Source organism: Papio anubis, chromosome 12, assembly GCF_008728515.1.
Source record: "Papio anubis isolate 15944 chromosome 12, Panubis1.0, whole genome shotgun sequence".
In the NCBI taxonomy this organism is placed as follows: Eukaryota; Metazoa; Chordata; class Mammalia; order Primates; family Cercopithecidae; genus Papio; species Papio anubis.
The window spans coordinates 16,016,016-16,032,806 of record NC_044987.1 but is presented as its reverse complement, the minus strand read 5'-3'; the positions used below and the strand labels follow the sequence as shown (position 1 = coordinate 16,032,806).

Sequence of the window (16,791 nt, the reverse complement as noted above, 5' to 3'; positions counted from 1 at the left end):
TTTACTGACCACTCGTAAAATGCCTGGTACCATGTTAAACACAGGATACAGTCGCTGAGTAGCGACCCAGCCCTGCTCTTTGAGGTTTCCAGTCTATGGATCCTTACATGGCAAGGCCCTCTTCAACCAGATTCATCTGTTCAGTCTCAGCTTTCCCCGCTTCCCTCACTGCTCCACATTCTTTTCTGCAGCCACACTACACTATTTACTGTTCCAGATCCATCCATTTGTCTTTTTCCCCCCGAAGATGGAGTCTTACTCTGTTACCCAGGCTGGAGTGCAGTGGCGCGATCTCAGCTCACTGCAACCTCCATCTTCCAGGTTCATGTGATTCTCCTGCTTCAGCCTCCTGAGTAGCTGGGACTACAGGCACATGCCACCACACCCAGCTAATTTTTGTATTATTATTTTTTTTGAGACGGAGTTTCCCTTTTGTTGCCCAGCCTGGAATGCAATGGCGTGATCTCAGTTCATTGCAACCTCCACCTCCCGAGTTCAAGTGGTTCTCCTGCCTTAGCCTCCTGAGTAGCTGGGATTACAGGCATGTGCCACCACGCCTGGCTAATTTTGTATTTTTAGTAGAGACAGGGTTTCTCCGTGTTGGTCAGGCTGGTCTCGAACTCCTGACCTCACGTGATCTGCCCACCTTGGCCTCCCAAAGTGCTGGGATCACAGGCGTGAGCCACTGCACCTGGCCCATCCATGTGTCTTAAAGTGTAGTTTGTAGGTGTGAATCAGAATCTCTGGGCTTGGAGCTGAGAAAGCTGAATTTGTAACATGCGTCCCCAAGCAATTCTTTATACCCTACATGTGCTTTCACATCAGCATAACATGGTTCATGCAGTTCCCTCCACCAGGACCTACTTCCTCCATCTACTCTCTTCTCTCCAAATTCCCTGGTTTACACAACAAACTCCTATTAATCCTTTAAGACTTTGCTCAAGGTCAGCTCTTTTCTTTGACCTTTTTTGATCATTCTTCCTGTGCCTACGGAAATCCCAACTCTTAACTGATTTAAAGAGTGAAATAATTTATCATCTTATATAACAGAAAGTCCAGAGGTAGGACAGACGTCAGATCGATTAGTACAGGAGCTTGCAATGTCATCAAATACCTAGATTCTTTCTTCTTTCCACTTTACGATCTATAGTAAAACTTCATCTTCAAGCTGATAGCAAATGGCTGCAGCAGTTCCCACAATAACATTCAGTCATTGCAGTGTTCAGAGGAACAGGAGAGGCTCTTTCTTAGGAACAAATGGATATCTCACAGACCAGAATTTGGTGCCATGTCCATTTCTTTTTCTTTTTTTTTTTTTTTTTTTTTTGAGGCAGAGTCTTGCTCTGTTGCCCAGGCTGGAGTATCGTGGCACAATCTTGGCTCACTACAACCTCCGCCTCCCAGGTTCAAGCGATTCTCCTGCCTCAGCCTCCTGAGTAGCTGGGACTACAGGTGCACGCCAGCACACCCGGCTAATTTTTGCATTTTAGTAGAGACGGGGTTTCACCATGTTGGCCAGGATGGTCTCGAACTCCTGACCTCAGGTAATCCACCCACCTCGGCCTTCCATAGTGCTGAGATTACAGGCGTAAGCCGCTGCACCCAGCCCCATGTCCATTTCTAAGCCAGTCTCTGGCAAAGGGACTGGGATTCCCAGGATTGTCTTAGACTAATCATCTGGGGTAGAAGGTTTAACTTGGAGGTTAACCACAATGACCCTTGTGTTCCCCAATCCAAAACCTGTCCATTATTCTCCATTTCCAGTGCTGCCACCTTGTCCTTACCCTCATGACCTTATATTCTAGTGGTGTATATGTATATGTAAGTACCACGAAGAAGATACCATGGGGAAATGAAATAGAGAGTGACACAGAGGTGGGTAGTTGGTGGCAGGAAATCTGGAATCTCTTGATGAGGTGACATTTGAGCTTAGACCTGTGTGATGATGAGAAGAAGCCAATCATTGCAAATACATAAAGCGGAAGTCCTAAAGGCAAGCTAGGAGGCTAAGGAAGGAGAGTTTGAGCTTATAATGTGCCAAGATCATACCTGTGAATAGCCACGCACTAGCTGGGCAACCTAGTGCAACCCATCTCTTAAAAAAAATTGAATTAAATTAACTGTGTTTTCTAAAGTCCTGACACAGAGGAAACAGCAGATGAAAAAGTCCTAAAGTGGGAATATCTTTGATGTGTTTATTGTCTGTCTCTTCCATGAAGTAAAAGCTCTACGAATATAGGTACCTTGCCTGTCTTGCTCACCTCTATGTTCCCAAGGTCCTGTCTGGCACAGTGGAAAGATGGAAAGAGTGCCTGGGATATTTTAGACATACAGTAAATATTTATTGAATGAATAAATGAGTCTCCCACAAGCAAAATAGATTGTTCCTTCTTAAGAGTTCCCATAGTACTGTATATTATACCTTAATTTGGACACTGCACATTGTATGGTTTGTATACATCTCTGCCTTCCTCTGCTGTGAGCTCCTTAAGAATAGACAGGGGCCCACACATAATGCATCTTTGTTTTCTCATTATCAACACAATATTAATCTTATTGTAATCCCTCTGGTGAATGAGAGTTGAACATTCAGCATACATATTAAAAGGAACTTTATGTGAAAATATACTTGAGTAGGTAGTATGTTTTTCAATGTCTTTTTGTTTAACCTAAGAATTCACAGCAATCTAGAACTTCCAGGAAAAAATTATTAAGGAAAATTAGTGGTCTGTAGAAAAAAGAGTTTGCCCGCCAGGTGCGGTGGATCATGCCTGTAATCCCAGCACTTTGGGAGGCCGAGGCGGGCAGATCACGAGGTCAGGAGGTCGAGACCATCCTGGCTAACATGGTGAAACCCCATCTCTACTAAAAAATACAAAAAATTAGCCGAGTGTGGTGGCGGGCACCTATAGCCCCAGCTACCCAGGAGGCTGAGGCAGGAGAATGGCGTGAACCCAGGAGGTGGAGCTTGCAGTGAGCCAAGATCGTGCCACTGCACTCCAGCCTGGGCCACAGAGCGAGACTCCATCTCAAGAAAAAAAAGAAAAAAGAGTTTGCCATTGCCTTATATGGCTTAAGTTCTTATCTTGTAGAGTTGTGTTATATACTTAAGCCAAAGTCTTAGGGGACCAACAGTTGTGATCGTAAGAATGTCACTTATCTGGGGCCAGTGCAGTGGCTCATACCTGTAATCTAGCAAGTTGGGAGGCCAAGGCAGGAGGATCACTTGAGGCCAGGAGTTCAAGATCAGTCTGGGCAACACAGTAGGACCCTGTCTCCACAAGAAATTTAAAAATTAGCCAAACACAGTGGCATATGCCTGTAGTCTCAGCTACCCAGGAGGCTGAGGTGGGAGCGGCTTGAGCTCAGAAATTCAAAGTTACAGTGACCTACAATCATGCCACTGCACTCCAACCTGGGCAACAAAGTGAAACCTGTCTCTTAGAAAAAGAATATTGCTTATCTAGAGACAACATTCTTTTTGTTTGTTTTTGAGATGAGGTCTCACTCTGTTGCCCAAGCTGGAGTGCAGTGGTATGATCATCTGCTTTTTCATCTGCTGTTTCCTCTGCGCCAGGACATTATACCAAGGTTACATCTCTAAATATGCTTCATAACACAAACCGTATGTCTGCTGGAATTGCATATGTGCAGTTGCAGTCCTAATACAGTTACACTTATGAAATGGATACCTGATCCACAACAGACACCATTACTGTTTCTATATCTATTAATAATACCAAAAGCAATATTTATAAATGAAATAATATTGTTTACTTAATAAAAATATAAAGAACATTAGCTATTTGCTAGTGTCAAAAAGAAGGGTGGCAGTTGTAACTGTGCCCTCTCCCTTTAATGGAAAAAGCCAAATAATTTTAAAATGAAAGCCTTTCACCATCGATGCCAGCAAACTTATATAAATGTTGTTTTCATAAAATAAAAATAAATTTAAAATGCTCATTAACAGCATGAGACAGTGAGTAGAACAAAGCAGCTACTGAGTGTATTACTCCACACATTCATCATAACAACACAAGAGAGTTCTGTGTTAGGGGTGTATTAACATTGCTTTTAAACTTTAGTGAGGCTGGCTGGGTGCTGTGGCTTACACCTGTAATCCCAGCACTTTGGGAAGCCGAGGCAGGTGGATCACCTGAGGTCAGGAGTTTAAGACCAGCCTGGCCAACCAATATGGTGAAACCCTGTCTCTACTAAAAATACAAAAAAATTAGCTGGGCAAGGTGGCATGCCCCTGTAGTCAAAGCTACTTGGGAGGCTCAGGCAGGAGAATTGCTTGAACTCAGGAGTTGGAGGTTGTACTGAGCCAAGATCGGACCACTGCACTCCAGCCTGGGTGACAGAGTAAAAAAAGAAAGAAAATTAAACTTTAGTGAGGTATCTGGGGGAATATGAGCTTATAGAACCTAGGTAATCCATTCCTAGATGGATTATATTTATAGTTATGCAGTCCAGAGTTCATATCTTGTCAAATCATGTGGCCTTGGGAGTGTTACATCAATTCTTTTTTTTTTTTTCTTTTTTATTTTTTTGAGATGGAGTCTTGCTCTGTCGCCCAGGCTGGAGCACAGTGGTGTGATCTCAGCTCACTGCAAGCTCCGCCTCCCGGATTCACGCCATTCTCCTGCCTCAGCCTCCCGAGTAGCTGGGACTACAGGCGTCCACCAGTACGCCCAGCTAATTTTTTGCATTTTTAGTAGAGACGGGGTTTCACCGTGTTAGCCAGGATGGGGATGGTCTCGATCTGCTGACCTCGTGATCTGCCCGCCTCAGACTCCCCAAGTGCTGGGATTACAGGCATGAGCCACCGCACCCAGCGTTACATCAATTCTTTAAGCCTGTTTGCTAACCTGAAAATGAAGCTAGTAATTCCTGCCTTGTGTGGTCATTATGAGCATTAAATGAAATAACACGTTTATATAGCATTAGCATATAGCATTTCTGTGTAATACAGCACATACAAAATAGTCCGTAGTTTGGTGACATGCTTTTTTCACTTAACCGTCTATCACGAACATTTTCCATATTAATAGATCTGTATCAGCATCATTTTAATGGCTATCTGATGCTAATTTCGAGGTAATATGTACTATAATTCACCCTGGAGTAACCTCTGGCAGAGCGACTGTAGCATAGGCATTTCTGTAGGACTGTGCTGTTTCCTGTTGACTGCACTCCTCACTGCCCTAGTGCTTCTGATTCTTCTAGGTGTTAATGGTTTGAGGATGCTGGGGATTCTCCATGATGCAGTTGTGTTCCTCATTGAGCAGCTGTCTGGTGCCAAGCACTGTCGAAATTACAAATTCCGTTTCCACAAGCCAGAGGAGGCCAATGAACCCCCCTTGAACCCTCATGGCTCAGCCAGGGCTGAAGTCCACCTCAGGCAAGTTCCCTTCTTTTCTGTCAGCAGTTTTGGATCTCGATTTTCTTATCTCATGACACAGTCGTCTTCCCACATACCCTTTGAGATTTCCAGTGTTAATGCCATCGTCCTTTACTGCTTTATTAAAGCATTTCTGTAAATACTTTTTCATCTTTTGGCCCCAGGAAGTCAGCATTTGACATGTTTAACTTCCTGGCTTCTAAACATCGTCAGCCTCCTGAATACAACCCCAATGATGAAGAAGAGGAGGAGGTACAGCTGAAGTCAGCTCGGTAAGTCTTGAGTGGGGTGCAGTCATTAGAAACTGCTTTCCCTCTCCTCCAGCTGGTCAGGGCACTATGTAGGAATGTGTTTGCATCAGAATTTCCTGGATAAGATTTAAGAAGACTGAAATCCATTTGTGTTGAAGTAGCAGTAGGTGCCTGGTAAGGAGTGAGGAATATAAGGTACAGAGGAGAAATTCAAAGAACTGTAAGATGCATATTTTCTTTAATGACGGTATACTCTGTCAGCTTTGGTTGTACCACCATAGTCGTCATGGTCAGAAAGTACTATATATACTAAAAATGGGGCCCATTGGCCAGGCGTGGTGGCTCATGCCTGTAATTCCAGCACTTCGGAAGGCTGAGGCGGACAGATCACAAGGTTAGGAGTTCAAGACCAGCCTGACCAACATAGTGAAACCCCGTCTCTATTGAAAATACAAAAATTAGCCCGGCATGGTGGCGTGCGCCTATAGTCCCAGCTACTCAGCAGGCTGAGGCAAGAGAATCGCTTGAACCCAGGAGGCGGAGGTTACAGTGAGCTGAGGTCGCGCCACTGGACTCCAGTCTCAGTGACAAAGCGAAACTCCCATCTCAAAAAAAAATGAGGTTCATTTTATAAGGCACTTATTCAGTTTGGCATTGAACAGAGAGTGTACTAATTTTCTCTAGGAACCTTCAAGACTCAAAACATTATTTCCTGAAGAAAATTCGTTAATAGTATGTCTTATCTCTTAGGAGGGCAACTAGCATGGATCTGCCAATGCCCATGCGTTTCCGGCACTTAAAAAAGACTTCTAAGGAGGCAGTTGGTGTCTACAGGTATGGCTAAAATTCTAGAAAGAACTATAGAAAACGAATGCAGTTTTTCAAAATCAAAGTAGACCAAATGCTGAAGTGACCTTCCTCAGTAAGTGAGGATTTTACGGATACTGTTTATTGACCCTCGTATCCTGGGAACCTGCACCTGCTTGTGTTGAACAAGGACTTTAACATAATAAGCATTAAAACATTGCTGCTTCCAGTGGGTTGCAGAATGGAAATACCTTTTATCTTTGGCCATTTGTTAGAACAATATACACAAATCAAGGGTCCAAATTTTTATTTTCTCAAGTATATGTCCCTCCTGAGGAAGTAACAGACCAGGAGAACTTATTCATGTATTCATGCACTTAACCTTACTTGCAAAATTTGTGTCTGACCTCTTTTCCATCTTTGTCCTAGGTCTCCCATCCATGGCCGGGGTCTTTTCTGTAAGAGAAACATTGATGCAGGTGAGATGGTAATTGAGTATGCCGGCAACGTCATCCGCTCCATCCAGACTGACAAGCGGGAAAAGTATTACGACAGCAAGGTAAGTCTCCCACTTGCACTCACCCAGTTCTTTTGTTTTGCTGTAGAAAGGGACCAGTATGATCCCTGGATCCCAAAAGAAATAGTGTATGTTATCAAAGATGTTAATTTAAAAAAAAAAAACTGAAATTCGTGAGGGGCCCAGTAAAAATACAAAATCCACTCTGAGGATTAGCATAGAAAGTTACTCTTAGAGGTCTGAGTGGCTCCTGGTATCAGAAGCAAATAGCTATTCAAGTTTTAGGTTTCTGTTTCCCGCAGAGACATTAGAAGCCTCTAGACTAGTGGCCTGTAATCTAGGAACTCCTCATGGAAGCATCTTGAAAGATAGGTACTGGGAGAAATCTGGGAATTTTACTAGAAGAAACTTTATCAGCAGCTGTAGGTAATATCAAGAGAAGATTGGGAAATGTTCTTAAACCTGAGTTTATAAGAAATGACAAGTTATTCTCCTTTCTTCTGCATGTACAGGGCATTGGTTGCTATATGTTCCGAATTGATGACTCAGAGGTAGTGGATGCCACCATGCATGGAAATGCTGCACGCTTCATCAATCACTCATGTGAGCCCAACTGCTATTCTCGGGTCATCAATATTGATGGGCAGAAGCACATCGTCATCTTTGCCATGCGTAAGATCTACCGAGGAGAGGAACTCACTTATGACTATAAGTTCCCCATTGAGGATGCCAGCAACAAGCTGCCCTGCAACTGTGGCGCCAAGAAATGCCGGAAGTTCCTAAACTGAAGCTGCTCTTCTCCCCCAGTGTTGGAGTGCAAGGACGTGGGGCCATCCAAAGCAACGCTGAAGGCCTTTTCCAGCAGCTGGGAGCTCCTGGATTGAGTGGGCACAGCTGAGGGGCCTCTGTGATGGCTGAGCTCTCTTATGTCCTATACTCACATGTGATCATAGTCCCGGAGAGAGAGTTGAGGTCTCGAAGAAAGATCTATGATCGGCTTTCTCCTGGGGCCCCTCCGATTGTTTACCGTTAGAGAGTGGGAATGGGGTCCCTAGCAGACTTGTCTGGAAGGAGCCTGTTATAGAGGGTTGGTCATGTTGGGAGATTGGGCCTGAATATCTCACAGAAATAAGTTGCCATCCTCAAGTTGGCCCTTTCCCAAGCACTGTAAGTGAGTGGGTCAGGCAAGGCCCCAAATGGAGGGTTGGTTGGATTCCTGACAGTTTGCCAGCCAGGCCCCACCTACGGCATCTGTGGAACAAACAGAGGTCTGGTGGTTTTCCCTACTATCCTCCCACTCGAGAGTTCATTTCTGGTTGGGAGACAGGATTCTTAGCACCTCTGGTGTCAAAAGGCTGTCATGGGGTTGTGCCAATTAATTACCAAACATTGAGCCTGTAGGCTTTGAGTGGGAGTGTTGTCCCCAGGAGCCTTATCTCAGCCAATTACCTTTCTTGACAGTAGGAGCGGCTTCCCTCTCCCATTCCCTCTCTTCACTTCCTTTTCTTCCTTTCCCCTGTCTTCATCCCACTGCTTTCCCATGCTTCTTTCTGGGTTGTAGGGGAGACTGACTGCCTGCTCAAGGACACTCCCTGCTGGGCATAGGATGTGCCTGCAACAAGTTCCCTGAGCCTGTAAGCACTCCAGGTGGGGAAGTGGACAGGAGCCATTGGTCATAACCAGACAGAATTTGGAAAAGTTTTCATAAAGCTCCATGGAGAGTTTTAAAGAAACATAAGTAGCATGATTTTTTAGGAGATGAAAAAGATTATTTAAATAGGATTTAAATCATGCGACAACCAGAGTATCACAGCCAGGATGACCCCTGGGTCCCATTCCTAAGACATGGTTACTTTATTTTCCCCTTGTTAAGACATAGGAAGACTTAATTTTTAAATGGTCAGTGTCCAGTTGAAGGCAGAACACTAATCAGATTTCAAGGCCCACAACTTGGGGACTAGACCACCTTACATTGAGGGAACTCTGCCACCTGCGTGCAACCCATGGCTAAAGTAAATTCAATGACACTACTGCCCTGATTACTCCTTAGGATGTGGTCAAAACAGCATCAAATGTTTCTTCTCTTCCTTTCCCCAAGACAGTGTCCTGAACCTGTTAAATTAAGTCATTGGATTTTACTCTGTTCTGTTTACAGTTGACTATTTAAGGTTTTATAAATGTAAATATATTTTGTATATTTTTCTATGAGAAGCACTTCATAGGGAGAAGCACTTATGACAAGGCTATTTTTTAAACCGCGGTATTATCCTAATTTAAAAGAAGATCGGTTTTTAATAATTTTTTATTTTCATAGGATGAAGTTAGAGAAAATATTCAGCTGTACACACAAAGTCTGGTTTTTCCTGCCCAACTTCCCCCTGGAAGGTGTACTTTTTGTTGTTTAATGTGTAGCTTGTTTGTGCCCTGTTGACATAAATGTTTCCTGGGTTTGCTCTTCGACAATAAATGGAGAAGGAAGGTCACCCAACTCCATTGGGCCACTCCCCTCCTTCCCCTATTGAAGCTCCTCAAAAGGCTACAGTAATATCTTGATACAACAGTTTCTCTTCTTCTTTCCCGCCTCTCTCCTTTCCGGCGCAACTTCCAGAGTGGTGAGAGATGGCAATCTTTTACATTTCCCTCATCTTTCTTACTTCAGAGTTAGCAAACAACAAGTTGAATGGCAACTTGACATTTTCCATCGCCATCTGCCTCACAGGCCACTCTTTCCTTTCCCTCTGCCCACCAAGGCCTCGTATCTGCAGAGAACCCATTGATCACTTTGTGCCCTCTTTTGGGGCAGCCCGTTGAAACTGAAGCACAGTCTGACCACTCACGATAAAGCAGATTTTTCTCTGCCTCTGCCACAAGGTTTCAGAGTAGTGTAGTCCAAGTAGAGGGTGGGGCACCCTTTTCTCGCCGCAAGAAGCCCATTCCTATGGAAGTCTAGCAAAGCAATACGACTCAGCCCAGCACTCTCTGCCCCAGGACTCATGGCTCTGCTGTGCCTTCCATCCTGGGCTCCCTTCTCTCCCGTGACCTTAAGAACTTTGTCTGGTGGCTTTGCTGGAACATTGTCACTGTTTTCACTGTCATGCAGGGAGCCCAGCACTGTGGCCAGGATGGCAGAGACTTCCTTGTCATCATGGAGAAGTGCCAGCAGGGGACTGGGGAAAGCACTCTACCCAGACCTCACCTCCCTTCCTCCTTTCACCCATGAACAAGATGCAGTGGCCCTAGGGGTTCCACTAGTGTCTGCTTTCCTTTGTTATTGCACTGTGTGAGGTTTTTTTTGTAAATCCTTGTATTCCTATTTTTTTTAAAGAAAAAAAAAACTTAAGCTGCATTTGTTACTGAAATGATTAATGCACTGATGGGTCCTGAATTCACCTTGAGAAAGACCCAAAGGCCAGTCAGGGGGTGGGGGGAACTCAGCTAAATAGACCTAGTTACTGCCCTGCTAGGCCATGCTGTACTGTGAGCCCCCTCCTCACTCTCTTTCTACCAACCCTAAACCCTGAGGACAGGGGAGGAACCCACAGCTTCCTTCTCCTGCCAGCTGCAGATGGTTTGCCTTGCCTTTCCACCCCCTAATTGTCAACCACAAAAATGAGAAATTCCTCTTCTAGCTCAGCCTTGAGTCCATTGCCAAATTTTCAGCACACCTGCCAGCAACTTGGGGGATAAGCGAAGGTTTCCCTGCAAGAGGGAAAGGCGGCAAAAATGGCATAGCTATCTCCAAAACACATCTGAGTTCATTTCAAAAGTGACCAAGGGCATCTCCGCACAAAAGTGCAGATTGAGGAACTGTGGTGGGTCATTCCCAAGAATCCCCCAAGGGGCATCCCAAATCCCTAAGGAGTAACAGCTGCAAACCTGGTCAGTTCTCAGTGAGAGCCAGCTCACTTTTAGCTTTGCTGCTAGAACCTGTTGTGGCTGCATTTCCTGGTGGCCAGTGACAACTGTGTAACCAGAATAGCTGCATGGCGCTGACCCTTTGGCCGGAACTTGGTCTCTTGGCTCCCTCCTTGGCCACCCACCACCTCTCGCACAGCCCCTCTGTTTTTAGACCAATAATAAGAATTAAGGGGGAAGCCCTGGCAGCTATACGTTTTCAACCAGACTCCTTTCCCGGGACCCAGCCCGCCACCCTGCTCGCCTCTGTCAAACCCCGGCCAATGCAGTGAGCACCATGTAGCTCCCTTGATTTAAAAAAAAAAAAAAAAAAAAAAAAAGGAAAAAAAAAATACAACACACACACAAAAATAAAAAAAAATCTTCTAATGAATGTATCTTTCTAAAGGACTGACGTTCAATCAAATATCTGAAAATACTAAAGGTCAAAACCTTGTCAGATGTTAACTTTTTAAGTTTGGTTTGGGATTTTTTTTTTTTTTTTAAATAGAAATCAAGTTGTTTTTGTTTTTAAGGAAAAGCGGGTCATTGCAAAGGGCTGGGTGTAATTTTATGTTTCATTTCCTTCATTTTAAAGCAATACAAGGTTATTGAGCAGATGGTTCTGTGCCGAATCATGAATGCTGGTCAAGTCACACACTCTGGAAACTTGCAACTTTTTGTTTGTTTTGGTTTTCAAATAAATATAAATATGATATATATAGGAACTAATATAGTAATGCACCATGTAACAAAGCCTAGTTCAGTCCATGGCTTTTAATTCTCTTAACACTATAGATAAGGATTGTGTTACAGTTGCTAGTAGCGGCAGGAAGATGTCAGGCTCACTTTCCTCTGATTCCCGCAACGGGGGGAACCTCTAACCATAAAGGAATGGTAGAATAGTCCATTCCTCGGATCAGAGAAAAATGCAGACATGGTGTCACCTGGATTTTTTTCTGCCCATGAATGTTGCCAGTCAGTACCTGTCCTCCTTGTTTCTCTATTTTTGGTTATGAATGTTGGGGTTACCACCTGCATTTAGGGGAAAATTGTGTTCTGTGCTTTCCTGGTATCTTGTTCCGAGGTACTCTAGTTCTGTCTTTCAACCAAGAAAATAGAATTGTGGTGTTTCTTTTATTGAACTTTTAACAGTCTCTTTAGTAAATACAGGTAGTTGAATAATTGTTTCAAGAGCTCAACAGATGACAAGCTTCTTTTCTAGAAATAAGACATTTTTTGACAACTTTATCATGTATAACAGATCTGTTTTTTTTTTTCCTTGTGTTCTTCCAAGCTTCTGGTTAGAGAAAAAGAGAAAAAAAAAAAAAAAAAGGAAAATGTGTCTAAAGTCCATCAGTGTTAACTCCCTGTGACAGGGATGAAGGAAAATACTTTAATAGTTCAAAAAATAATAATGCTGAAAGCTCTCTACGAAAGACTGAATGTAAAAGTAAAAAGTGTACATAGTTGTAAAAAAAAGGAGTTTTTAAACATGTTTATTTTCTATGCACTTTTTTTTATTTAAGTGATAGTTTAATTAATAAACATGTCAAGTTTATTGCTGCACATGGTTAAGCTTCCTTTTGGCTTTGGTTGGAGAGGGTGGAGAAAAGGGGGAGGGGCATGGCCTGTGACCTGGTCACAAAGTACCTTCCACAGTCTTAAGGTGGCATCACTAAATCATTCCTTGTCGCCCACCTTCAGGTCCGCTCCACACTGGCTCTCTTGACTGTATTTTCTTCCTTTATTCATCAGTGATGTACGTTCAGGACCTCATTAATTGTGGATATGAGGCAGGGTCAAGAGGACAAAGGAACAGGGTCTTTACCTTCTACATAGCTCCCCTGTTTTATCCAAGGAGGTCAAGTAGTGATTTTTATCTATTTTCTCCTCAACTGTGAATATAATAAACAAAGCATTTCAGGGAGAAGCTGGAGAGCACCTTCTCTTAGCTGCACTCCACCTTAAGGCTGAAGCTGGATTTGTTTACTGTTTCTCCTGGGGGCAGAGGCAGTGGAGAAGTAACCAAATAGTCTGCCAAGCCAGGGCCAACCCTCCAGGCCACAGGCTGAGCAAATGCTAAGGGCCAAGGACAGGGAGACACTCCTCATGAAGGGGTGGTCCTCATCCTTTCAGATCAACTTCCTGCTGGAGGCTCCACCCTCACCACGTCCCTCCCTCTTCTCTCATCCGGAGTCACCTTTTGGGATTTTGGAGTTGGGCACCATGGGGACTCCAAATGACCGGGCAGTGCTGCAGGCCATCTTCAACCCTGACACCCCATTTGGAGACATTGTTGGACTGGACCTCGGAGAGGAAGCAGAAAAGGAAGAACGAAAAGAAGGTGGGCATTTGATCTGAAGTGTAGCTTTGCACATAGGCTGGCCTGCTGGCCTCCCGAGGTGGCAGAGGTAGTGGTCTTATAAGGCCCCTTGTTCCATGATTATGATTGAGATTGGAATCAGAGAGGTTGGCTGCTCCTTAGTGCACTGATGGGGGTTTGGTAAGAGACGTCCTGCCAAGAGGAGTAAGCCGGGGTTTGTCTCTCAATCCATCAGCTCTCAGGCCTCTGAACTTACACTTAATTGATTGTATGATCCAAACTTAACTGCCAGGTGATGTTAAACTCTCATATTTTTGTCAAAACAGAGAATACCACCACCAGAACGGAAGACTGAAGTAAGGCAGGGCATGGTTGCTCAGTTGAGTGGTTCCAATATAGCAAGCACAACTAGTATCCGTTAAACACTGTCACAAGCCAAGCTCCAAGCTAACTCTTCTGCAGTGAGTGTGTTCACTGGCTTTTCCATTAGTCCCTAATGAAGAAGTTTTTGATATCCTTTGTTTCTGAGGATTAAAGCCTACACCTTACTAACTCAGGCCGAAATGCTAAGGGATACATAAGAAGTGATGTTCATGATCTGGGAATGTCATGGTGGCCTTTGCATAAAAGGCAGTGTAGTAGAGTAAAATGCAGACAGGAGCCAGAATGACCTGGGTTCAAATCCAAGCTCTGCAATGTATGGCCTGTGTGACCTGGAGCAAGTGCTTTAACAGATTGAGGAGTTTGGGCTTCATTCTCTTGGCAATGGGGAACCAACCAAAGCCCCTTTCCAGGTCCCTTGGAACTCAGGCAATGCTAACTCCCAGCCTTAGTGACCTCATCTCCCCCTACCCCAAACACTGCAGCTGACCCCTGCTGTGACCCATTCCCAGTCAGCTCTGTCTCAGATCTCAGAATTCCAAAGCCTGAGGTGGCTTTTTCTTCTTGCTACCAACTGCACACCTGGCCCCTCCTGGCTCCTTCCCTGGCCCAGATGAAGTTTTCCCTCAAGCACAGTTGGAACAGTCCAAGGCCCTGGAGCTGCAGGGGGTGATGGCAGCAGAGGCTGGGGACCTCAGCACAGCCCTGGAGAGGTTTGGCCAAGCCATCTGCCTGCTGCCTGAGAGGGCTTCAGCCTACAACAACCGTGCCCAGGCCCGGCGACTCCAGGGAGATGTGGCAGGTAAGGGGAGATGCCCTGTATCCTCTGCAAAAGGGCCCACGGGAGGGCACAGACCAGAAATGAAGTGGCTGTGGGGCTGGGGTGGCCTTGCTAAACCCCTCTGGAGCCTGTCTTCTTACCTATAAGGTAGGAGATGTATTGGGGCCCTGCTAATATCATGGGGCTAATGTGAAATTCAGAAGAGACTGCATTCCATTAAGGAACAGTTAATGAGAGCCTACAATGTGGCAGTAGGCTGGTGCTGAGGACACTGAGATAAAGGGTATATGAATCGCCAACATTCATATAGCAGTCACTATGTACCAGGCATTAATCACTTTACATATAAACTAGTAAATCAATCCTCACAACAACCCTAAAAAGTAGGTACCATTGTCATCCCCAGTTTATAGATGAAGAAACTGAAGCATGGAGAGGCTAAGTAACTTGCCCACTATCATACAGTCAGGTAGCAGCAGAGCTGAGATGTGAACCAGGTGGTAGGGCTCCAGAGTGTGTGCTCTTAATCGCCACATGATACTGCTCCTCAGAACGCTCCCACTCCAGGGGGCAGAACAGACACATAATTCTGAGACCAGCAAAACAAGTTTGAGAAGGGTCAGCGTGGGACCTGTTCCTGAAGGGCGAGTTTTAAAGGATGAGTAGGAGTTAGTCGGTGAGTGGAGAAGGTAGTCTGTAGAGGTCCAAAAAGCAGGCACAAGTACAGAGAGCTTCAGGTCTTCAGGCTGGGTGGAGCAGGGAGTGGAGGAGGGATGGAGAGCTGAGCCTGGAGCTGTGGGCAAGGGCCTGATGAACAGCTTGGGAGTATTAGGCTGAGACTGCACTGTCTTGAAAACATGGGGGATCACTCAAGGATTTTAACAGGAGAGTGACTTGATCAAACTCCTGCTGCATTCAGGTTATTCTAATTAAGTGGAGACAATGGGACCACACTGGGGACCAAAGATGAGGCTAATGTGAAGGTATAAACCACGGAAACCTAGTACTACTTGACTGTTAGGAGCAGTGGTGACGCAGGTGCTCCCAGAACCAGCAATGCCAGGCTAGGGAGTTTTGAGCCCACTCCAAGAACAATGGGAACCTCCCAAGAGCCCCTTTCCAGGGTTATCTGCCCCAGATCGCTGGAGACAGCCTGCAGACGAAAACCCCAGGGAGATGCAGAGGTGCTTCCAACTAGAGATTCCTCCAGACCAGCTCCTCTGAGGGAAACCAACGAGTACTGCAATCTGAGCGCTTCTCCGGAGGCTCGGGCTCTTTAGGAGACTAGAGAACATGAGTGAATTGAAGCAGAGTCCGAAAGAAGCCAGCCTGATGGACTTAAGAAGGTGGCTGGCTGCCTGAGGTTCTGAGTTCAGAGTTCTGAGGCCCAACCCAAGTATTTTACAAGAATAATAAAAATAAAAACGATGCAGGCCAGCTCTGGCTCCAGGACCAAGGAAATTAGATACATGGAGATAACCAAAGAATAACGAAAGGCAACCAGTCCAGGATATAGGGGAGAGAGAATGTGTTCTAAAGCAAGCAATGGAAAAGAGAAAAGGGCCCTCAAAAGGAAAACAATGAGAAACTGTCTTGATTGTACTTGTAAGAAATGATTGTGCAGTTAATACTATTTTTTTGAACCCTGACATTCAGAGTCAGTCACCTGGCCCATAGTGGATGCTTAATAACAGGTGTGGAATAAATTGGCTGCTACTTGCCCGGGCAGTGGGCCAGACTCATAAACATAGTGACCATTCAGAATCCCGCAACGTTCATGTTTTCGTATATTAGCGGTGGAAAATAATAGGAACAAGGCGAGACCTGGACTTCAGTCCCAGCTCTGCCACTAAGTGGCTTGGCTGTACAGCCCTGGGCCAGTCCTCTCAACTCTTCCACAGGCTTCGTCTGTGTAATGGGGATAACGATCCCTACCTCTACCAGGTGCGAGGCTGGTTGTAAATGGCCACGCCCGGGAGCCGCGAGGACCACGGTGATCCGCGCGGCAGCAGGCGGGCTGGGGCTCCGGCAAGGCCGCCCCGGCGGCCGCTGACCCCCGCCCCGCCCGTCTCGTCGGTCCCGCAGGCGCCCTGGAGGACCTGGAACGCGCGGTGGAGCTGAGCGGCGGCCGGGGCCGCGCCGCCCGCCAGAGCTTTGTGCAGCGCGGACTCCTGGCGCGGCTGCAGGGCCGAGACGACGACGCCCGCAGGGATTTCGCGAGGGCGGCACGGCTGGGCAGCCCCTTCGCGCGGCGCCAGCTGGTGCTGCTCAACCCCTACGCCGCGCTGTGCAACCGCATGCTGGCCGACATGATGGGGCAGCTGCGCCGCCCCCGCGACAGCCGCTGAGCGCTGCTGGCCCGCGCGTCCGTGGGCGAGGGGACGGGAGGGGGCCCTGAACCAATAAAGCCGTCGGGCCTAACCGACTCCG

At 45.9% G+C, this 16,791-nt stretch overlaps 2 protein-coding genes across 12 annotated transcripts in view; both read left to right on the top strand.

Moving 5' to 3' along the window:
* KMT2A (lysine methyltransferase 2A) overlaps nt 1-12,442 on the top strand; it is a 93,861-nt gene extending 81,419 nt beyond the window's left edge. For all 11 annotated transcript variants that reach the window (XM_021926601.2, XM_031652914.1, XM_031652913.1 and 8 more), the window contains 5 exons: nt 5,230-5,404; nt 5,569-5,676; nt 6,406-6,489; nt 6,892-7,021; nt 7,492-12,442. In XM_021926601.2, the coding sequence (XP_021782293.2) occupies nt 5,230-5,404; nt 5,569-5,676; nt 6,406-6,489; nt 6,892-7,021; nt 7,492-7,767 (773 nt within the window). In that variant the 3' untranslated portion in view covers nt 7,768-12,442. The remainder of the gene's footprint in view (nt 1-5,229; nt 5,405-5,568; nt 5,677-6,405; nt 6,490-6,891; nt 7,022-7,491) is intronic.
* A 413-nt stretch (nt 12,443-12,855) lies between these two features.
* Nucleotides 12,856-16,787, top strand: TTC36 (tetratricopeptide repeat domain 36). The gene is made up of 3 exons (XM_009187400.3): nt 12,856-13,220; nt 14,194-14,382; nt 16,447-16,787. The coding sequence occupies exons 1-3, from the start codon at nt 12,953-12,955 to the stop codon at nt 16,707-16,709; spliced, it is 720 nt and encodes a 239-aa protein (XP_009185664.1). The 5' UTR covers nt 12,856-12,952; the 3' UTR covers nt 16,710-16,787.
* Nucleotides 16,788-16,791: the final 4 nt, after the last annotated feature.